The 23,872-nt window shown below is 42.0% G+C and overlaps 1 protein-coding gene and 2 non-coding genes across 3 annotated transcripts; 1 reads left to right on the top strand and 2 right to left on the bottom strand.

The window, feature by feature from the left end:
• Positions 1-6,121: 6,121 nt before the first annotated feature.
• On the bottom strand, positions 6,122-6,215 carry trnai-uau (transfer RNA isoleucine (anticodon UAU)). The gene is made up of 2 exons: positions 6,178-6,215; positions 6,122-6,157 (listed from the first exon to the last, which is right to left on the bottom strand). It is a non-coding gene; the product is annotated as a tRNA-Ile (tRNA).
• A 7,661-nt stretch (positions 6,216-13,876) lies between these two features.
• On the bottom strand, positions 13,877-13,934 carry LOC148805600 (U7 small nuclear RNA). The gene has a single exon (XR_016090168.1). It is a non-coding gene; the product is annotated as a U7 small nuclear RNA (small nuclear RNA).
• Positions 13,935-23,100: 9,166 nt separating this feature from the next.
• LOC148805599 (uncharacterized) lies at positions 23,101-23,778 on the top strand. The gene has a single exon (XM_088909728.1). It carries the CDS (start codon positions 23,101-23,103, stop codon positions 23,776-23,778), a length of 678 nt encoding a protein of 225 aa, XP_088765854.1.
• Positions 23,779-23,872: the final 94 nt, after the last annotated feature.

Below are 23,872 nucleotides of genomic sequence, written 5' to 3'. Positions count from 1 at the left end.
GATTCCTGTGCCCTGGAAGGGAAAATCCTAGGAAAAAGGGGAGAGAGAATCAGGCAAGATGTCCTGACCATGTCTGCTGCTGTCAAACCAAACCTCCATTATCAGAGCTCCCGTTGTGTTGCCCGTTGTCTTCACTGTTTTAATTTTGGGATTTGGTAAAATTTCTTATCATATCCTCTGTGAAACTTCACTAACTCAGTACCAACTCCTGTACCAGAGAGAGAGAACAAAGACAGTGAATCATCATCATACCTCCACAGCGCCAGACAGGAGATGCAACCTAGGGGTGGAACTGTGGTATCTCTAAAGCCAAAAGAGAGAGGGAGGGGGGTCACCCCCCTGTTAATAGAGCCAATAGAGAGACAGAGACACCCCACTGTTAATAGAGCCATTAGAGAGAGGGGGAGTAACCCCACTGTTGCCATCAATGACCAAGAGTCTCACCACCCACTCTATGATGCCTGCTAGTGGTGATCTATAAGCAGTGTGTCTTTCAGCCAACCACTTGAAATAACAGCAGGCTGGTGTCCCAGCCCAGCTCCTGTCTCTCTCCCCTTGGATCTGGGAGATTTCCAGGTTGAGTGGGGTGACGCAGGTATCTTGGAAAGCTGAGGGGGTCAGGAGAGTCGCCCCAGCCCCTGTACCGCCCTGATACCACAGTGTAAGCTGGACAAGGGGAGGGGTTTCAGGGACTCACCAATCCCACATATGCTGCCTCTGATCCAAACTTGGCCAGGACCTCATCGTACAACTCCAGGCAGTCCAGCTGGATGGAAGACATCGCATTCTGAGCCCAGGTCCGCACCCGGCTCTCCTCAACCTAGAGAAGCCCCTCCAGTTTGACCCGCAGGCCCTCCCCGAGCCACCACAGGGCAGCCGGGGCCTTACCTACACTCTTACCTACAGTTACACTATAACTAACACTTACACAAATACTGCCAATATTACAACAGTAACACTGCAATTAAGGCTTACAGTATCATTATTACTAACAATAACACAAACTTAGTAGTACACTAATAATACCAATAATAACAGTAATACTATCAAAACAACTAACATGACAATGAATATTAATATTCTGACACTAACACTATGATTATCACTAATATTAACATGAATACTAGCATTAAAACTAAAATTCAAAGTAGCTCTATCATCACTAATTCTCACATGAATATTAGTTTTCAGTAGTGCTATCATCATTAATACTCACATAGACAGACAGACACTACACATACTCATGGACACACACCCACACACATCAAACACTCACAAACACCCACACACCCACAGACACCACATACGCTAATAGTGATAAAAACACAGCACTCACAGATTTCTGTTCGTTGGTCTGGACTCTAGAAAGTTCTAAAGTGCTCTAGAAATTTGCAAGCGACTCTGGACCTCGACACCTGTTGATGGGTCACTTCTGTCAGACACAGCATTGGAGCCCAAGCCCACCTACACACACATTCACACACACTGACAGATATACACCCACACAATCACACACATTATGACATACTGACAGCCACACACTCACAAACACACACACAGATAGAAACTCACAGACACACATTCACAGACACACACATAGACACAACACACACTCACAAGCACCACACACATTTATACACACAATCAGACACTCACACACATACTTGCACACATTCACAGACACACACATAGACACTACTAATACTTACAGACACACACCCACACACTGATACACACCACACACTTGCAGACACACACCCACACAGTAACAGAAACACACCTGCACAATAACAGACATATCACACTGACAGACACACATTCAAACACACACACACCACACACTCACAAACACCACAAACTCACAGACACACTCTACAAACACTTATACTTATAATAACAGTAATGCTATCACTAAAACTAACACTACTGCTACTGTTAATACTGTAACAGTAACTCTATAATTAAATGTAATATTAACATTAATATGACCATTAAAACTAAAATTATCAGTAGTGCTATCATCATTAATACTCACATGAACACTAGCATTAGTATTAAAACTACCAGTTGTACTCTCACTAATATTAACATAAATACACTAGCATTCGTATTAGTTGCTGTCCGTGACGTCACACCACTCTTTGTGACGAAGGCGAGACACCTAGCCAGGCATAGTGACGTGCCGCGTGTCGCCATGGTTACCATACTTATGATTTGTAAACAAATGGAAAATGCATTTAAACTGTTACTTACACAAATTTATTAACTTTGAATGTAATTTTCTAGCTCTAGGATACAAGTCCTAAATAATAATTTGAATAAATCATTCTTTAATTTCAGATTGAACATTATTAACACTAAACGCATGTTAATTAATCGATATTGACTCTTTTCTAGATTTTAAAATGGGTCAAGAACGGGAAAAGAATCAGTGCTCACCAATCGGTGAAGTTAATCGATTATTCTACGTTTTTTTAGTTGAATTAATTGCTTGTCGATAGATAAGTGATCAATAACTCTCCTCCGTGCGCTCTGCGCGTCTCCCGCGGTCTCACTCTCTGATCCCGGCCCTCTGCCTGGTGTCTGTGACATCACAGCGCTCTTTCTGACAGAGCAGAGCACATCTCCGCTGGAGGAGACTCCTGTCCGGAGCCTGGGGGGCTTTTCTTACAGATATAACATCTCCAGAAACAAAACACACTGGGCTGTTAAGAGAAGCGATTCATAACAGCAGGAGGAGGAGAATGACAAACCGAGAAATGAAATACATTAAACACCAACAGAAAAAATTGTTTACTTCACAGAATAGTGCGTTATAAAGCATACTCCTGTGGAGCAGAAGAGAAAGAGAAAGAGCACACGTCTCTATAATAAGCGCTTTTAAGCGTTTTACACGAATCTCCATAGAATAGAAGCCAGGAGGATCAGACTCCTGATCCTGGAGGTTGAAGAGCAGCTCTTGGTTTTATTTCTACCCGAGCTCTCAGTTCCTCAGCCAGTTTGATTATTTAATTAACTGTATAACTGTTATCAGACTCTGTTTAACTGTATATTTATAAGACTCCCCATGAGAGACGTGTGGGAGACGCTGAATCCCAGGGCTGGTGTGGAATCACACACAGACAGGTCTTCTGTCTGATCTGAGTCCCACTGCTCAGAGCTACAAACTTGTCAACTAGTCACTATTGTAGACACGACCATCAGTCTGCTGCTGCTGATAATCATATTACACTTATAAGAGTGGCAATACTGCTGTTCATTAAATAAGTAAAAATAATAATAAGAGATAATCACATTTTGCTCAATTGTCAGTCAAACACTTCTGACAGATAGGTTTATTCCATGCTGAAAAAAAGAAGAAAGAGAACACAATGTTTCGGCCGTGGAGCCTTCTTCAGGTGTGAGAGAGACAGGGCAGTAGGCAAAGGTAAAGTAGTGGGAGAACAAAGGCTGGGAGGGAGGAGGAGTGAGAGGTGGGAGCAGGGGACAGAAAGAGAGGCCAATCAAGAGGTGTGAAGTCAGAATAGATGTAGAGAGGTGTGACAGAAAGAGGGTCTTGGAACAGCTGTGAAGAGACGGAATGGTGGTTTAGTGAGAGAAGCGGGCAAGTGGCCCAGGGAGGAAGAGATTTAATCTGTTTCTCTACTGTGCATGTTTAAATCCACTTAATGTTGAATATTAATATGGAATTTTACAACTAAGGCTAAATTTTGGTAGCTGAAACAGAAGTACTGTATAGTACAATTTTGTTTTGATTTGAACCGATGTTTGCACCTCAATAATCCATTCGTCGTCGAAAGAAGCAAAGGCAGATGTGTATTGAATCTCACGACGATCCTGTTCTCAATCCAAAAGAAAGGTTTAATGTGATCCCACTAGAAAAAGAGTCAATTTCTATATCTAATGATGTCCCTCAAACATTTTGTAATATCTCTGGGAGTGTATACTGTAGAAGCCTGGTTATCTGCTTAAATTCAAACTAAACAGGACTATGGGAATGAGATTTGATTTTGAACTGGGATTTAAATAAATAGGAACGCTGCACTACATTGTGCTTTATGTAAGACAAAAGGTGGGCTTCCTGTGTTTTCGATTACTCAGTTGTAAGAGCGGAGGAATATAGTGGAAACAGCTGGGAACTCTTTGTTCTCTGGTTTGAATCTGGCTGGAAGAAAGGTGTTTTTTATGTTCTTTAATCAGAAAGTGAAAATTTGTCATTCACTTAGTTGTCCAACGAAAGCTGAGTAAACGGTGAAGCAGAGCCTCTTGTTCTGAATTCTTCTAACATTTTCTAGGCTTGTAGACTCCTCACTCTTCCTAAAACAAAGTGCCGCAGATAAAGATACAGTAGTTGTCGGGAGTTTAGTTCAGTGGTAGAGCACATACAGTACAGTACCTCGCATGTATATGGCTGTTTTCAATCGCCGGCGTCTCCACTCTGGATTTCTTCCTAAACGCGATATCTTTCCTTACTTGTGTGTGAATTTCACAGCCTTTGTCTGTTTTATAAAGATTCTATTTTAAATCAATTAAAACAAAAGAAATACTAATTAAATACACATAGAAAACACATGTATCTAATTAGAACATTTGGGCAATGTATTACTAGCAGTGGAGCTGAGCTCAAAGTAGAGCAGTTGATATTGTTAAACCACGTATTGTTTTTGAATGACGCTACTAAGCACTGGCACGGTGTTTGTGCAGTCCTTCCCAACCTTTCTATCGACTGGATGAGTCTCCTGTTCCATCTCCAATTCTTTCCGCACATTTCGCCTGTTTCACCATTATCATTAGACTATAGCCACTAATACGAGAATACTGTTCTGAAAGACTGTCTTAAATAATAATGTTGAAAAGGGTAATGATAAGAGTTTTTTTTCATTAAGGTAACCGTACATTTGCCTGTATAGTACAACTTATTATCTGTATCTGCAAATCCCCAATATTAATGCTGTCTCCTGAGAAACACAAGTGTAGAGTCAAATCATATTAAATCATACAACAAATCTATTCAATTAACACTCCTATGTGACAGAACACATTTAAGACTTACACCCCTTTAAATATGTATTTCCTTCATTTCAGTTCTCTCCCCGGGATACCTGAAAATTCATTATAGCATAATAAACTCTGTGCATGCATTACCTGTAATACAGCTACTAATAAAGATAACATTAAACTTCATTATTAAGATATCACGCTTTTATTAATAAGATATGTATTGATAAAATTCCTTGTGAATAATTGTAGTGTCTGGAAAGCAATTGTTCATTACTTAATGACGATATTATTTCCACTACATTCAGGACAGTTCCAATGTGATCTATTGTTCCGCTTAGTCTGCTTAGTTTCCTACTTTAGTAACGTCTAATGGGCAGCAGCTGTTATTTTAGGTTTGTTGCAATTGAGAACAGGTTTGGTACAGAGCTGCTGACAAATTTCAGCAGCCAGTTTGTTTCAACTGACCCGTTGTAGCTACCAATCAGAAGCAAGGAGAAACAAACATTAGTTTTGCCTTTTTTTAAAAAAAAAGGAAAACAGAGTAGTAGTTTATGTGGTAATTTCAGGTACAATTTATGAACTAAAGTTAACTAGTCCCACAGTAATGCGTGGGGTCCTATCAAGAAAAAAAATAGTTGTAACCCGAAAACACAACAAACACAAAACGAGAAGTCTTCCGGGAACCTAGGTAAATCCCTGTAGTAGTCTAGCAACTATAAAAAAACAACCAAACGCAACAACTTCAAAAGAAAAAGAACATTAAAAACAAATCTGGGGAACAACATAAACACAGAGTCTAATGCGAGAGCTTTATCAAATCTTCAGTGCTCCTCTCGTCTCAGTAGACCTCTCTCATATATTTGTGTACAGGTCAACTGGAGGTACACAGCTGATAGTAATTTAAGTAGGGAGCTGCATAAGCATGTGTGGGCTGCAAAGGTTTATTCTATGCTGGTTTATTCCATGCTGAAAAGAGAAGGAAACACAATGTTTCAGCTGTGGAGCCTTCTTTGATTGTGACTAGAAATAAACCTTTACTTGTTCGTTTGATGTTAATTTATCTCCATCAAATACCTAAGAGTATCTAAACTCGACAGTTGCTTTCAGTAGCTGAAAACACTGCTCCAGGTGAGGCTTGAACTCACAACCTCGGCATGACTCCGCTGTGTACTGCTGTATAAGTACCACGCGCTGACCGATTGCGCCACTGGAGCTGAGCAAGTTGTGCTCCTCATACAGACTGACGCTGCAGAAACACAGGGTGAAAACGGTTTCGGTTGTGGATCCATCTCCAGATGAGGAAAAGGAACAGTAAAATAGCAAGGAAAATACAAGAAAAGAAACTGAAAGAATTGTGCTAACAGGAAAGGGGGACGGAGGGAGGTGGTCGGACAAGAAAATCAACCCGGCGGATTATTTGTAGCGACATTTTTGAGTCAATCAGCACACGGATTTCTCTTCATGTGCCTTAAGCTGTGCAGTTTGTATTTTCTATGTCGACAGGTTTCTTCAGAAGTCCAGTAAATTGACAATAATGGAGAACTAGCTGACGCACCCCGTCGTGAAGACCCTCTGTAAGGTGATTACACGTTTCATTTTCATGTCGCCTCCTTTACACGCAATTGCAGCCCCGACACTGAGAGAAAGCATGAGAAACGGCTTCAATTTCAATGTGAATCGCAGTACAGGCTCGATGGCTTCACATCTCCCATCAATCAAATAAAATTGCATTAAAGCGATCTAAATATGACTCTGAAGTACTGGGAAAGATGATTATTTTGAGCGTGCCTCTCAGGGCCTGCTACGAGGCTGAAGTTGGCTTCTTATTCGCCAGCTTCTTATTCGCGTTTATCGTTCCACCTTAAATGCTGCTGCTGTGATGTTATGTCGCCTTTCGCCTGTAGATGGCTCTCTTCGATCAGTACTAATTTGGCTGGAATACTGTAGACATCCTCAGTGAAAGGGAATATCCAAATAAATAGCGACTGTCCAAATTATATTTTTGTATGGAGTATATTTTAGAAAATCGCAAACCAATTTTAAAAACTCACCATAACATGGACTTGCACTGGGAAAAAGGTGATTGTGCTTTCTGCTTATTGCTACGGCCCTCCCCCCTGATTATAAAAACGTCTCACAATTCTGACACCGAGGTGTGAGAGACAATGTAATAGACTATCAAAATCCTGAAGTACAAGACATTTTAATGCACCATTTTCCAAATATGACCCTCTGATCTTGGCTTGTCAGAATACATTGCGAAAAAGTATGGCACGAATTGCACTGGCACAAATTGTTGAGAATATCGTTGACCTTGCCGATATTTGCAGGGGATATGAGTGTTTTGCGCACGTTGAACTACAGCACGTAAGAATTGAGCTTCTTAGTCAATATCACCGGGGAATGTCCAATAATGACGAACATCTGTAGCTTCAAGGAAACTTCGACTCACACATGGAGTTTTATCTTCGAATGGAGGGTGGGAGAATTCATTTATACTCTCGTTGCTCATTAGCTAAACTATTTTAAAAATATGACGCAGATTTGTTCGAGAAACTTGTAATCGCCTTAAAGAGAGTCTTCTTGAAGACGTGCACCAGGTAGCTCTCCACTGTTAATTGACAGGACTTTAGAATAAACTGTTCTCATACAACCAACATACAAATTACACATCTTAAGGAACATGAAGAGAAATCTGTGTACTAAATAACATAAAACTGTCGCTGCAAATTATTGCCAAGCTGTTTTACGTGTCCTAACACCTCTTTCTTTCCTACTTTGCAGCGAGCACAATTCTTTCTGTTTCTTCGTCGCTTTTTTACTGTCTCTTCCCCCATGTGCAGATGGATCCACAGCCGAAACTTTAGGTCGGTTCCTATTACTCTGTCCGATTGAAAGAGCTGTATTAAAGGCACTCCCATCTCTGCAGGAAAGTTGTTGCTGCTCCCAAAACAATATACTGCAGACAAATGTGATAGCGATACTGTCACTGCGTGTGGGCCACGTGTTCCTGCTGTCAGCCTATTATGTCATGTTCATCCACACCCAGAAACATTACTGCTGTAGCACAAGAGTTATATAGGCGCAGTCGAGAGCGCATGAATCTCTTAATCTCAGAACTGTGGGTTCAGCCCCCACGTTGGGTCCCTCTGTGTCAATTTGATCCCTCCAATCCTCCTAGCATGACCCGATGGCGTAACAGTGATACCCAGTGCCTTGTGACCTTTGCGTAATTCAGCTTTCTTTCCACTTGATTCAGATTTTGATCTGAAATCATCGGCCTAACAAGAGTTTGTCTAAATCGAGGGAGATTCGCTCACAAGCAAGTATTAAACACTTCAGCATTTACTGTTCGAATACCACACTTTGTCAAAACACTGCCGCTTCTTAAGCTACCAAGTAACGGTTTTTGAGCACGCGTTGTATTGTAAATACTTATATTAAAAAAGCATAAATTCACATAATGGAATTTGGACGGAACAAAGTAGTCCAGCCCCTATACAACATTACATACCCACTGATTAAGTTTAAAACTACAGCAACAGGAGTAACAATAATGGCAACAACATGTTTGGAGTTCGGCATTTCATTTATTCTGCAGAAACATCGTATCGGAATGAACTGCCCGGATAAAAGAGTAATTGCGGCTTCAGATCGTTTTTACAGAGCATTGCGTTGTTCTGTTCATGCTGACTACACGCTTTAAATTTATGTCATTTATTGCAAGCATTGCTTTTCCAGGTTTTTCTGAAATTCCTCGCATTTGAGCCAGCACTAAAATATTTCATTCGCGTCGCTGAATACATCGTGGAAACGGTATTTGCCATTTTGTTATTCGGTTCTGAAGTTTGAAAATGAAAATGAAACGGGAGTCACTTCGTAGGCTTGAAAGAAGTCCAAGCAGCATAAAAACCCGCGAATTCTCACAAATTGCACCTTTCTTCTGCTGTTTTTATAATTCGGACTTCAACATTTGAATGCATACGTTACTGCTGCTAATCACATTCACGTGTTCACGAAGCTTTTTTCTGTCCATTATGTTGTTGCTAAGCAGTTTCTCCGTTTTCCTCGTATTGTGATTGTCAGCGAGCACAAGACTGAAACAGTGTAAAGACAGGGTAAAACGCCTGACTGTCGGGAGTGGGATTTGAACCCTCGCCTCTATCTGGAGAGCGGAACACAAAGCTTAAAAGACACGAATCTATGAATCCGCTGTTCTAAACCACGCGACTATCCTGAAGAAATGTACACCGAATGCACCAGTTGCATCCGATTTTCCGTAACTTTAGGACGATTGACACGACTGGACGAACACAATTTGTGGCGTTTAGCATGACATAGTCTTGCAGGCAGACAATGTTTTGTCCCACTAATTATATAATTTTATCGTTTACTCGTTTTAAAAAAACACGGTCTTCTCGTTCCTAATCAGATTTTTAGTGCTTTCGGACGTTACTTCCAACCTAGACTGACAGCTCACTCGATCTGTTTGTGATCAGACCATGGAGTGGGGGGGCTGTACCAAATGCCCGTTCCTTCCCAATGCTGAGACGATCATTCGGAAGATGGGTGTGAAGAGAGACAGGCTTTGTCGACTAAAGAACAAGGCAGGATATGCAAGAACACTCATCACTGGCGACAGTTACATTCTTTTACTATAGAGACTCCTACTTTGCGTGTTTTTTAAAGACACTGAAACTCAAGGAAAGTGGTGACAAACGAAACAGGTGGGGTTTGAACCCATGATCCTCAGTTGACGAAACCGACACCTTACCACTTAGCCGCCGCGCCTTCAAACAAGCAGGCGACTAATGTTGTTCAAATTATTTGTTTCTGAATCTTTTTTACATCGCCTGGAGGCAGCAACAACAACAAAAAAGGGATTCTTAACAAGGAGATACGCGGCAGCGGTGTGATTCCAACAGATGCCCCCGAAGAGACTGGAGCTTTAATCCAGCTCCTTAGAGCGCTCGGCCGCGTTACTCTCGACAGCGGCTCTTCAGCTCTTGTGGTCTGACCTAGTGGTGTTATGACACGTGGAAGCGACTGCAACTTCATTTTCTGAGATGCTTTCTCTCACGTGGTGAAATCTCGACTTTGGCACCTCTGGATATAGTTCTTCTGTGGAGCGGGCTTTCAAACCTGTGCTTATAGCGCCCTTGAAGTCATTTTATTTTTACAGGAAGACGTATTCCAAAAGATGCATTCGTACTGGATTTGACTGGGATTCTGAAATACTTCTTGCAAATGTATTCAGACGTTCTTGAACCTATAATAAAAAACAGACCTGAAACTCCATAGCTTCCAATCTCTGATGTTACTGTCCTTAAACTCGGACGTGATGTTCTGCAGACGTGCAGTGTCCCTTTACTCTCGTGTTTTCAAAACGAGCGCAGAAGAAGTGGAACTGGCCTGACTGCACAGGAAAGTACGGAATAATAAAATGTTTCTACGGCTCAAAAATGTCCCTTTAGACCCTCGTCACGTCTCTGTGAAGAACGGGCAGGTAGAGAGATTTTACAGATGCTCATGATGTTTCGCACGGGGTGTTACCTGTTGAAGTGTCTCCCCAGTGGGCAAAAGATGTAGAATATAAGTCTATTAAATGCATACCTTAGAATTATAAATGTGGTCGTAATTTGTCTAGAATGAAATTCTAATATACGTATGTTGTTATACGTCAATTATACATCTATGATTATATGTTCATTATACATAAATGGTTGGAGTTCTTATGTACGGATCAATTAAGCAGACTATTATACATATATGGTTGGAGTTCTATTATACAATATATAGTTCTATTATACAATTAACTGTAGAGGACTATTATACACATATGGATAGAGATCTATTATACATCAAAGATTTTAGTTTTAGTTTTAGTTTTAAAAGTTTTATAGGCAGAGAAACAAGTAAATCAAGCCAATGATTTGGTTTAGAAATTTATTCTGTAAATATACAATCATTCACACCTGAAAAATATCTAGTTCAAATTATAGTACATTATATACAATATTGTAATCAACATATGGCTAATCATCAACTGCTACTAGATCTTCACTAATCAACCAATCAGACATACCCATTACACATTTTCAAACATTAACTGCACTTTTCTGCAGTCTTTGCTCAGTCCTAGAATACAAAGTGACCATATTTCAAAGTTCAAAAGTTGTAGTAACTTTTTAGAACATGGAGCTTTTTGTAAAACACTTTATTTTGGCATTAAAAGATCAGCAAGATTATACATTATAAACTAAAAATAAGAAAGTATGCCAGAGACGGATCCTATTAATCAGATGTAAGCTGTCATATAATGACCTATCTGTAAACTGGAATACTAGTAGTGGATATTTTCCACACCACAGAGAGAATATAATATCATACAAGTAGGTTTTGATTGTCCATATTGTCAAGGACTCGCTTGTGTGTACAGAACTCTTCCATTGTGCTCAGCCTCTTGATGTGGAATTGGGAGTCCACCTGTTCTGTACACTTTCCCACACAACTCAGTTCATCCTCTGATCTCTATCAGGAGACCCAATACCCAAAACTCTGAAATCATTCACATTTTGTATCAGCATTTGAAAGGAATTAGGTCAGGATTTTCTTACACTATTGTTACATTAGCATAACTGTAGTGTTGCTAATGTGCTACATGGAATTTATAATCCTAAAAATGTTAAATTTCCACATTTGTAGTTGATTTTGTATGCTCTGCACCTTCACACTATTTTTATGTGCCATTTATTGCTTATTAACATACTATTTTTAATCAAAATAATATTAAGTAAGACCTGTATGTATTCAAATAGTATTATTATTATTTATACTTACTCATCAAAAGAGGATTGCTCAGAAAAACGTATTTAACCAAAATGGCAAACAACGAATATCAGCAATGCATTGTGGTATATAACCAGAAAAGATGCTGTGTTAGATATGTTTTCAATTTCAATTATATATGCATTTATTAATGTTTTTGATATTACGGTTGCAATTTAACCATGGTGAGAATCCCTCCCTATCATACAGGAGAGTGGGGTTTGATTCCTGACAGGGAGCTAAGGAGCTTTTTCTACAACCTGTTTACAATTTAAACTGTAGTGTGAGACACCTTTCTTCCTACTGAAATCATTTTTTTTAAATGAGATGAATTTGTTATAACAACACAAAACATCAAAGTGAAGCTGCTTTTCAGCAACCCCTTGGCTACATGGGAATTTTGTTTTTTTGACAACAGGGTCATTTGCAAAATTAAACAAGGAATTGATTCACTCCTGTGAAATACTGTATAAAATGGAAGATGGGTTTGACATGGAAACAACTACACACATTTTAGTTTTTTTTTTTTCCAATTGTACTCCCATCAAAGTGACATAAGAAAAGTCATTGTCAGAAGTGGGATATGAAAACAGGCCACCAGGGGAGACTGATGTAATAAGTGCACCAGAAATATATTGAAAACAAATGGGCTGTCACTAAGAGAAATACAGGTCCCACCATAAAACACCATAAGGAGTGCAAAACATGTTAAGTTATTTCTGTACTTCATCAGCGTCGGTAAAAGAGGGACTCAAGGACACAAAGACTCTAGTTTGGGATTCAGGCTGAGAAAGGGAAGTGTGACTTTGGATACAGGGCATGGTAGAGAGGAACAAATGGCGCAATGAAATAAAATGCCAAAACCCCAGATTGAACCAGGGACCTTTAGAGCGTCAGTCTAAGGCTTTCTCAGCCGAGCTATTTCAACCTCCGTGTATGATCCAACCTCTGCTGTCTACAGTAGCCTCCTAAAGTTCCAGCATGAATGCATGAAGAGGAGTGGTAGAGTGTTACTGCAACGTCATTCAGAAGGGAAGTGATCCGGCTCAGCTCTCTGAGGTCTGGTAGATACATCTTCCTCATGAGTAATGTAGGATCAACTTCTTCAGGCTGGAGGAAGAGCTTGCATTTCGGCAGCAGTGACTGACTGAGTAGTGACTTCTAGGACCTGGTCTTATCAAGTTGCTTTGCCAAGTTTGTCAGTTCTGCTGAAATGACCTGTCTCTTGGAAATTTAGGAAGCAGAAGAATGACTATCTGAAAGGTGACATGATCTGCTGGCTGTTTGACGTGATCATGAATGACACAGGAAATGCGAGTTCTTGCAATAAGACAAAACAAGATCCATAAAACACTGGCAGAAGTGCAAAATGTGAGAGGATAAAAGACACCTGTTTCTGCCCGATTTCAAACAGGGGATCTTGCGCATGTGTGATGAACATGATAATCACAATATTACAGAAATGACAGCAGCATTGAACGTGTCAAGACGTAAAAGATTGTTAATTCTCTTCAAATACTCACAGTGTCTTTATTCTGCTGTATTAATTTACTGTGCTCATCAGGCAGTAACAAACCTGTTACCTACACTGTTCCCAGAACTGGATAGGTGACTCCACATTCTATAGCTCTCTAGCATAGAGGAAGTCAGACTACAGAAATGGAGAAAATCTCCTCTTCAGAAAGTGGAAATATATTCCTTAGAAAAGTCCTTTTCTCAAAGTTCAACACTCTCTGCAAGTCACTCATTCCCACCTTGCGCAGTGTAGTGGTTATCACCTTCTCTTAACACATCAAAGGGTTTCTTTTTGAAAGCAAGCTAAAACAAGTGATCACTTTTCTCACATTTTTCATTGCTGACGTTGCTTTATGGGTCTATTTTCTATACTGTGCTGATCAATTGAAAACGAGAAGGCGAAAAAGACATGTTCCCACACCTAAGGTTGAACCCAGGGAATCACAGTCAAATACCAGGAACCATAACTACTAGATTGTATGGAATACAGCTTTATCATGATATCAAAGTGCAATATCTTTTTTCACCAAAAATGGGCTTCCTGACTTCAGAAAGCCTTCGAGACAAATACTAAAAGAGCAAAAATTCCACTTGGTAAAGGAAATGAAAACACATGTACCTTACCAAACTTTGAGTACAGGCAGTCAGGGTGATAATACAAGACGATTTAAAATTCAACAAATAAAACCTGTCAACCGGTAATCCCAACTACTCATAAAAAACTGAAGTGGCAATACACAGTAGGTGACTCTTGGGTGTACATTAAATCCATGTAAGAAGAGGGTTTAGTGTTATATTTCCAAATCCAATATGCAAATGAGAGACCTGGCCCAGCCAATCACAAGTCTCCCGTGGTCTGGAATGGAGCTGATCTCCTCTTCTAGTTATTCATGCTGGAGTTAGGTTACATATTAGCATAATTAATATGACAGCTACTCCAGAAACAAAAAATGTAAACAAATACACTGGATTGTGACTGCAACTGTTAGATTGTAGCTCTGGAGATGACCTTGTAATTCTCCTTCTAAGGTAAGGAAGAGGAGGAGCTTCACCAATCTGTTTTTCCACCAAATAAATTGGCTTTCTGACTTCAGAAAACCTTCCATTTTTTTATTTTTTTTATTTTTAAGAACTTTATTTTAATTTCACAAACAAATACAAATATTCACAAAATAGGAAACTGTAATAAATACAGTGGTGTGAAAAAGTATTTGCCCCCTTCCTGATTTCTTATTTTTTTGCATGTTTGTCACACTGAAATGTTTCAGATCATCAAACAAATTGAAATATTAGACAAAGATAACACAAGTAAACACAAAATGCAGTTTTTAAATGAAGGTTTTTATTATTAAGGGAAAACAAAAATCCAAACGTACATGGCCCTGTGTGAAAAAGTGATTGCCCCCTAAACCTAATAACTGGTTGGGCCACCCTTAGCAGCAACAACTGCAATCAAGCGTTTGTGATAACTGGCAATGAGTCTTTTACAGCACTGTGGAGGAATTTTGGCCCACTCATCTTTGCAGAATTGTTGTAATTCAGCACCATTGGAGGGTTTTCGAGCCTTAACTCCTTTTTTAAGGTCATGCCACAACATCTCAATCGGATTCAGGTCAGGACTTTGACTAGATAGATAGATAATACTTTATTAATCCCATAGGGAAATTGATGTGTTACAGCAGTCCAGCCCAAGACAAGCAAAACAGACATCAGAATAGTTATAAAACAAAAGACAAACAAAATAAATAAAAATAAATAAATACATAGGTGTGTGCAAAATGTGCTGATCATAGTCGCTGTAAAAACAATAAAATATGTGCAAAATGTGCATAGGTTTATACAGACTGATTGTCCAAAAAGTACAATGGAGTAAACATGCTGTCCATAGAGGAGCAAATGAAGGGCTAACAGTCCTAGCCTAGGGCAGCGTTATACACCCTGACAGCCGCCGGGAGGAAAGACCTGCGTAAACGTTCCCTTGAACACCGTAGCTGGAGCAGTCTATTGCTAAATGTGCTCCGCTGCCCAGTAACAGTCCCATGAAGCGGATGAGAGGTGTTGTTCATGATGGCTGTGCGCTTGTTCAGCATTCTCCTCTCAGCCACCACCTCCATGGGGTCAAGGCTCATCCCCAGCACAGTGCCAGCCTTCTTGATGAGTTTATTGAGCCTATTTGCATCTTTTGTCATGATGCTGCTGCCCCAGCACACCACAGCGTAGAAGATGGCCGCCGCCACCACTGATTCATAAAAAATGTGTAGCAATGTTCCACACACACCAAAGGACCTGAGTCTCCTAAGAAAATAGAGTTGGTTCTGACCTTTCTTGTACAGGGCATCAGTGTTACCAGACCACTCCAGCTTATCATCCAGGTGTACCCCTAAGTACTTGTAGGAATGTACGCCCTCTATGTCCTCACCCTGGATGGAAACAGGGTTCAGTGGAGACTTATTCCTTCGAAAGTTTAAAAAATCATTTCTTTGGTCTTGCTGGTGTTAAGCTGGAGATGGTTAAGATGACGCCACTCCACAAAATTGGTAATCAAGCTCCTATATTCCTCCTCCCTCCCCTCTCTAATACACCCCACAATTGCAGAGTCATCCGAAAACTTCTGCAGATGACATGTCTCAGAGTTGTACCTGAAGTCAGAGGTGTAAAAGGTGAACAGGAATGGAGCAAGGACAGTCCCCTGTGGAGCCCCAGTACTGCTAAAAATCTGTTCGGACACACAGCTCTGTAGCCGTACATACTGTGGCCTGCAGGTCAGATAGTCTATAATCCAGGACAGCAGGGGAGTGTCCACCTGCGCCGCCCTTAGCTTATCTCTCAGTAAAGGTGGATGGATGGTGTTAAAGGCACTGGAGAAGTCAAAGAACATAACTCTCACAATGCTCCCCGTCTTCTCCAGGTGAGAGTTAGCTCTGTGTAGCAGATAGATGACTGCATCCTCCACTCCCAGGTGTGACCGATAGGCGAACTGCAGGGGGTCCAGTGCTGTACTCACCAGGGTTCTGAGGTGGTCCAGTACAAGCCTTTCCAAAGTTTTCATTAGGTGTGATGTAAGTGCCACTGGTCTGTAGTCATTCAAGACTTTAGGGTGCCCCTTTTTGGGTACTGGCACCAGGCAAGATGTCTTCCAGAGCATCGGAACCTTTTCTAATCTCAGGCTGAGGTTGAAGATGTACTGCAGCACTGAACCCAGTTGGTCCGCACAGATCTTTAGCACCCTGGAGCTGACACCGTCAGGACCCGCTGCCTTCCCTGCATGGAGTCTCCTCAACTCCCTTCTGACCTGGTCAGCTGTGATGGATAGGCCGAGGAGGGCAGGGGAAGATGGAGTAGGAGTAGGAGGGATCACATGATGGGGTGACTGAGGACATGAAGAGGGTGTCTGGGGTGAAGGCCTGTGAGGTGAATGGACAGTGGACCCTGTATCGAATCTGTTGAAGAAAAGATTCAGCTCATTGGCCCTCTCCAGGCCTCCCTCACTCTGTTGGCCGCCGGACAACTTGTATCCGGAGATCTTCCTCATGCCATTCCACATTTCTCTCACATTGCTCTCCCTCAGCCTGTCCTCCATTATACAGCAGTGTACCGCAGAGTCATGCTGAGGTTGTGAGTTTGAGCCTCAGCTGGAGCAGTGTGGCCTGTGTATTTAGCTACTGAAAGCAACTGACGATTTTCTGGAGATCAGGTCTCAGTTAACATGAAAAGAAACAAGTAAATGTTTATTCTGTATTACACCCAAAGAAGGCTCCAGAGCCATGATTCTGAGTCTGGTAAGAGTAACACAGTTAAATAAATCATCAGTCCAGCTGTGGAACTGAGTGCCGGGTGGAAATAAAACCAATAACAAATAAAACAAATCAGACAGGGCCCTTTCAGTCTTCTCCATATATATCAGAGCCACATCACTGTTTCTTCCACTGTGGCAGTGAGGTCACTCAGGTCAGCCCAGGAATACAGAAACAAGGTGGACTGAATAAGAACTGGGTGTCCTGTGGATGTGAACAGAGCCAAATAATTTAAATGAAAAAGAAAGAAAAGCCCAGCAGTGACTGTCCCCTCTGTACTGAGCCTGGTGGACAGCAGCTCTTCCAGTTGAGTCCCTCAGACTCTGAGTCTGTCCCTGTGCAGCTCCAGTCCACACAGATGTTCCAGCCCCTTCAGCTGTGGCCCCAGTCTCTCTGAGTGGAGCTGACTGTGAGGAAGAGACTGAGACTCTCTAACAGCACAGTGGAGCTGAACTAATACTTATACACTGATACACCCCCAGTCTGAACAGAGTGAGGACACAGCTCAGCTCATCCTCCTTATTCTTATCGGTAGTAGTAGCAGTAGCAGTAGGAGGAGCAGTAAAATATTAGTAGTAGGTATAAATAGTAATAGTAGGTAGCAGTAGTATCAGTGGCAGGAGTAGTTGTAGTAATAGCTGTAGTAGTATTAGTAGTTATGCTGTATTTAAACTTTCCTGTTCAATATAGCAGAGCTCCTGTGTTACAGCCTCACCATAATAACTGCAGCAGCAGGAGCATAAGTGCAAGAGTCAGTCTGAAAAAGCAATGATATGATGATTTCTTTTAAAAATCTTTCCTTGTTTACACAGCCTAAAAGCGGTGATATTAGACAGAGCTTCACTGGAGCTGCAGGTCAGACTCTGCAGTGAGTCTGTGGTTTGTGCTCTTCTGAGCTCCTCCAGCACAGGAAGCCAGGCTGTACTGTGAGGCTGTGGCTGGTTCCCCTCTCTGTGAACTGGGCTCAGGGGTCACTGATCTGGCAGCTGTGGGCTCTGTTCCAGGTCAGAAGCAAGAAGCTTCTATTAACCCTTTCCAGGACCTCCAGCCCTTCAGTATTACTGTAGTGATTCATTATTTTTACTGTAAGTCAGCCTCCAAGCATCTGTCAGAAGTGTTTGACTGACAATTGAGCAATATGTGATTATCTCTTATTATTATTTTTACTTATTTAATGAACAGCAGTATTGCCACTCTTATGAGTATAATATGATTATCAGCAGCAGCAGACTGATGGTCGTGTCTACAATAGTGACTAGTTGACCAGTCTGTAGCTCTGAGCAGTGGGACTCAGATCACACAGAAGACCTGTCTGTGTGTGATTCCACACCAGCCCTGGAATTCAGCATCTCCCACACGTCTCTCATGGGGAGTCTTATAAATATAAAGTTAAAGAGAGTCTGATAACAGTTATACAGCTAGTTAAATAATCAAGCTGAGGAACTGAGAGCTCGAGTGGAAATAAAACCAAGAGATGCTCTTCAACCTCCAGGATCAGGAGTCTGATCCTCCTGGCTTCTATTCTGTGGAGATTCGTGTAAAACGCTTAAAAGCGCTTATTATAGAGACCTGTGCTCTTTCTCTTCTGCTCCACAGGAGTATGCTTTATAACGCATTAGTCTGTGAAGTAAACATTTTTTTTCTGTTTAATGAATTTCATTCCTCAGTATGTCATTCTTCTCCTCCTGCTGTTATGAATCGCTTCTCTTAACAGCCTGTGTTTTTTGGGGGGAGATGTTATATCTATAAGAAAAGCCCCCCAGGCTCCGGACAGGAGTCTCCTCCAGCCGAGACGCGCTCTGCTCTGTCAGAAAGAGCGCTGTGACGTCACAGACACCAGCCATAGCGCCGGGATCAGAGAGCGAGACCGCGGAAGAAGCGAAGAGCGCACGGAGGAGAGTTATTGATCACTTATCTATCGACAAGCAATTAATTCAACTAAAGAACAGTAGAAAAATCGATTAACTTCACTGATTAGTGAGCACTGATTCTTTTCCCGTTCTTGACCCATTTTAAAATCTAGAATAGAGTCAATATCGATTAATTAACATAGTGCATTTTGTGTTAATAATGTTCAATCCGAAATTAAAGAATTATTCATTCAAATTATTATTTAGGAATTGTATCTGAGAGCTAGAAAAATATATTCAAAGTTAATAAATTTGTGTAAGTAACAGTTTAAATGCATTTTCCATTTGTTTACAAATCATAAGTATGGTAACCATGGCGACACGCGGCACGTCACTGTGCCTGGCTAGGTCATAAAGAGTGGTGTGATGTCACAGACAGCAACTAATACTAATGCTAGTGTATTTATGTTAATATTAGTGAGAGTACAACTGGTAGTATTAATATTAATGCTAGTATTCATGTGAGAATGATGATAGCACTACTGATAGTTTTAGTTTTAATGGTCATATTAATGTTAATATTAAATTTAATTATAGTGTTACTGTTACAGTATTAACAGTAGCAGTAGTGTTAGTTTTAGTGATAGCATTACTGTTATTATAAGTAGTTTGTGTCAGTGTTAGTCATAATGATAGTGTAAGTCTTTTAATTTTAGTTTTAATGCTAGTATTCATGTTAATATTAGTGCAAATTATAGATTTACTGTTAGATTATTTACACTAGTGGTCATGTTAGTTTTAGTGATAACATTACTGTTATTATTAGTATTAGTAGTGTAGTAGTAGTTTGTATCACTGTTAGGGATATTGATAGTGTTAGTCGTAGTGATAGTGTTAGTGTTGTAATATTAGTGGTATTTGTGTTAGTGTTAGTTATAGTGTATTTGTGGTTATTAGTGTATGTAGAGTGTGTCTGTGAGTTTGTGGTGTTTGTGAGTGTGTGGTGTTTGTCAGTGTGTGAATGTGTGTCTGTCAGTGTGATATATCTGTCATTGTGTACGTGTGTGTCTGTTAGTGTGTGGGTGTGTGTCTGCAAGTATGTGGTGTCTATCAGTGTGTGGGTGTGTGTCTGTAAGTATTAGTAGTGTCTATTGTGTGTATCTGTGAATGTGTGCGAGTATGTGTGTGAGTGTCTGATTGTGTGTATAAATGTGTGTGGTGCCTGTGAGTGTGTGTTGTGTCTATGTGTGTGTCTGTGAATGTGTGTCTGTGAGTGTGTATCTGTGAGTGTGTGTAGTGTCTGTATGAATGTGTGTGAGTGTGTGGTTGTCAGTGTGTGAATGTGTGTGAGTGTGTGGTTGTGTCTCTGTCAGTGTGTCATAATATGTGTGAGTTTGTGGGTGTATATCTGTCAGTGTGTGTGTAAATGTGTGTGTAGGTGGGCTTGGGCTCCAATGCTGTGTCTGACAGAAGTGACCCATCAACAGGTGTTGAGGTCCAGAGTCGCTTGCGAATTTCTAGAGCACTTTAGAACTTTCTAGAGTCCAGACCAATGAACAGAAATCTGTGAGTGCTGTGTTTTTATCACTATTAGCGTATGTGGTGTCTGTGAGTGTGTGGATATGTGTGAGTGTGTGGGTGTTTGTGAGTGTGTGATGTGTGTGGGTGTGTGTCTGTATGTGTAGTGTCTGTGTGTCTATGTGAGTATTAATGATGATAGCACTACTGAATACTAGTATTCATGTGAGAATAAGTGATGATAGAGCTACTTTTAATTTTAGTTTTAATGCTAGTATTCATGTTAATATTAGTGATAATCATAGTGTTAGTGTCAGAATATTAACACTCATTGTCATGTTAGTTCTTTTGATAGCATTACTGTTATTATTGGTATTATTAGTGTACTACTAAGTTTGTGTTATTGTTAGTAATAATGAAACTATAAGCCTTAATTGCAGTGTTACTGTTGTAATATTAGCAGTATTTGTGTAAGTGTTAGTTATAGTGTAACTGTAGGTTAGAGTGTAGGTAAGACCCTGGCTGCCCTGTGGTGGCTCAGGGAGGGCCTGCGGGTCGAACTGGAGGGGCTGCTCTAGGTTGAGGAGAGCTGGATACAGACCTGGGATCAGAATGCGATGTCTTCCATCCAGCTGGACTGCCTGGAGTTGTACGATGTGGTCCTGGCCAAGTTTGGATCGGAGGCAGCATATGTGGGATTGGTGAGTCCCTGAAACCCCTCCCCCTTGTCCAGCTCACACTGTGGTATCAGGGCGGTACAGGGGCTGGGGCGATTCTCCTGACCCCCTCAGCTTTCCAAGATACCTGCGTCACCCCACTCAACCTGGAAATCTCCCAGCGGAGAGAGACAGGAGCTGGGCTGGGACTCTATTTCAAGTGGGTGGCTGAAAGACAGACCGCTTACAGATCAACACTAGGGGGCATCACAGAGTGAGCGGTGAGACTCTTGGTCATCGATGGCAACGTGGGGTTACTCCCCCTCTCTCTATTGGCTCTATTAACAGTGGGGAGACTTCCCCTCTCTCTATTGGCTCTATTAACAGTGGGGTGTATCTCTCTCTCTCTCTATTGGCTCTATCAACATTGTGGTGACCCCCCCCCTTCTCTTTTGGCTTTAGAAATACCACAGTTCCACCCCTAAGTTGCATCTCCTGTCTGGCACTGTGGAGGTATGATGATGATGATTCACTGTCTTTGTTCTCTCTCTCTGGTACAGGAGTTGGTACTGAGTTAGTAAAGTTTCACGGAGGATATTATAAGATATTATACCAAATCCCAAAATTAAAACAGTGAAGACAACAGGCTACACAATGGGAGCTCTGATAATGGAGGTTTGGTTTGACGGCAGCAGACATTGTCAGGACATCTTGCCTGAATCTCTCTTCATATTTTCCTGGGATTTTCCCTTCCAGGGCACAAGAATCAAGAAGCAGGATGACTACGAGGAGGCGAAGGAGACACTGAAGTCCTACTTTGAAAACACGAAAGTCAGGTGTGACTTCTCTGAGGTGGACAAGTGCTTCGCCAGTCTGCAGCCGACGTCAACGTCAACCTCATCCTGCAGAAGTACCTGGGAATCCCTGTAGCTGAGGTCTGTGAATAGCAGGTTTATTTTTTCTCTTTGTAGTTGTCTTAGACAGTCTGACCTGTTGCAGGCCTCAGCAGGAACAGAAAAGTCTTCTGTGTGTCTTCAGTCTCCACAGCCCAGGAGACGCATGATCCAGGTTGGTGAGGCTGTTGAAGAAACCAAGCTGTCCATCCCTCTCTCTCCTGGATCTTGGCGCCCCTGGGCCCTCCCACTTCGATCACCTGTGACCCCGCTGAACTCAGAGAAACCCCTAGTGACTGCGCCATGCTGCCCCCATCAACTCCCAGATGAGTTCCCTCCTCTAAGGAGCGTCAGAGCTCCTGAGCTTCTGAGACAGGTGAGAAGCGAACAGAACCTCTGTCCTTGAGTAGAGTCAACTGTACAGATTCTTATTGGACACACTGTACAGACTCACCTGTACAGGATCTTATTACAGTCACAATGCATATATTGAGGGTATATTAAGAATAAGAAGTCAAGAACTGACCCCAGCAGCAAAGACCTGTGTCTGCCTTCAGTGTCCAGGTGCAAAGAGGCGTGCTTTCCAAGTCAGCCCTGAAAAAGATGAAGAGGACAACATGTCCACCTCTTCCAATCCTGACACTGACCCGCCCCAGGTCACTACCCAGCCAGCTACCTGTCCCCAGACCCCTCCCTCACCTCCCTCCCATCACCTCCCAGGAGAAGACTGAGGTGTAGGAGACTAAGAAAAAGAGGAAGAAGAGGCAGAGGAATCAGGAGAGTCAGGAAGGTCCAAGTCCTGAAGACAGGCCTCCAGAGTTGCTGAAAGTCAGAGCACAGGTGCTGAGACACCTAGAGGACCCTGTAGCTCCTGTGATTCTAGGAGAGGTGAGGAGTGAACCTTTACTGTAGTGTCCAGTCAGTGTGTCTGTATTAACTCCTCTCTCTCTTGGTGCAGTGTTAATGTACTGGAGTGTCCAGTCAGTGTGTCTATATTAACTCCTCTCTCTCAAAGCAGGTCAGCTCCTCCCATTCCATCACCAAGATGCTGTGCTGTTCCGGGGTCGATGAGGATAAGAGCAACACTACAGAGCTGAAGAGATGGAAAGAGCCGCAAGGGGGCAAGAGGACAACGGCACCAGTGGAGAAAGTCAGGAGTGTCCGGGTCGGGAGGCACCGGTCCCTGAACACCCAGGAGCGGGATGAGGAGAGGAGGCAGAAGCAGGAAGGGTGGTTGATGGATCGGAGACAGGAGGTGCAGGAGGAGAAGGAGAGGAGGAAGCTGGAGGAGGAGAGGATGAAGGTGGAGGAGAAGAGGAGGAAGGTGTTTGAGAAACAGGAGAGAAGATGGGAGAAGGAGGGAGAGGACAGGAGGCAGATGCTGGAGAAGGAGAAGAGGAGACGGAAGAAGGAGGAGGAGCAGAGGAGGAAGACTGAGGAGAAGCAGGAGAGGAGATGCACCAAGGCAGCAGATGCAATTAGGAGGACCGTGAACAAGGAGGAGCGGAGACGTGCCCAGGAGGCGGAGGAGAACAGGAGGGAGCAGCAGAAGCAGGAGGTGAGATGGGAGAAGAAGGAGCAGAAGAGGTGGAAGGCCTACGTTCGGGGGCTGGAGAAACCCCTGCAGCAGGAGGAGGAGAGGAGGCAGAAGGAGAAGGAGGAATGGAGGCGAGCTCAGGAGGAGGAGAGGAGGAATCAGCTCATGGAGGAGAATAAGAAATGAGCAAAGGAGGAAAAGGAGAGAAGGAGATTTTGGGAAGAGGAGGAGAGGCAACAAGCAAAGAGGAAGAAGGAGAGGAGGAAACTGTTGGAGAAGC

This window comes from Atractosteus spatula, unplaced genomic scaffold (assembly GCF_055471065.1).
Source record: "Atractosteus spatula isolate fAtrSpa1 unplaced genomic scaffold, fAtrSpa1.hap1 Scaffold_69, whole genome shotgun sequence".
Taxonomy (NCBI): domain Eukaryota; kingdom Metazoa; phylum Chordata; class Actinopteri; order Semionotiformes; family Lepisosteidae; genus Atractosteus; species Atractosteus spatula.
The sequence above is the reverse complement of the archived record's forward strand: the minus strand, read 5'-3'. Positions and strand labels throughout refer to the sequence as shown.

What these genes read in the sequence shown, in the direction of transcription:
- LOC148805599 (XM_088909728.1), top strand. Translation starts at nt 23,101, where the DNA reads ATGCTGTGCTGTTCCGGGGTCGATGAGGATAAGAGCAACACTACAGAG.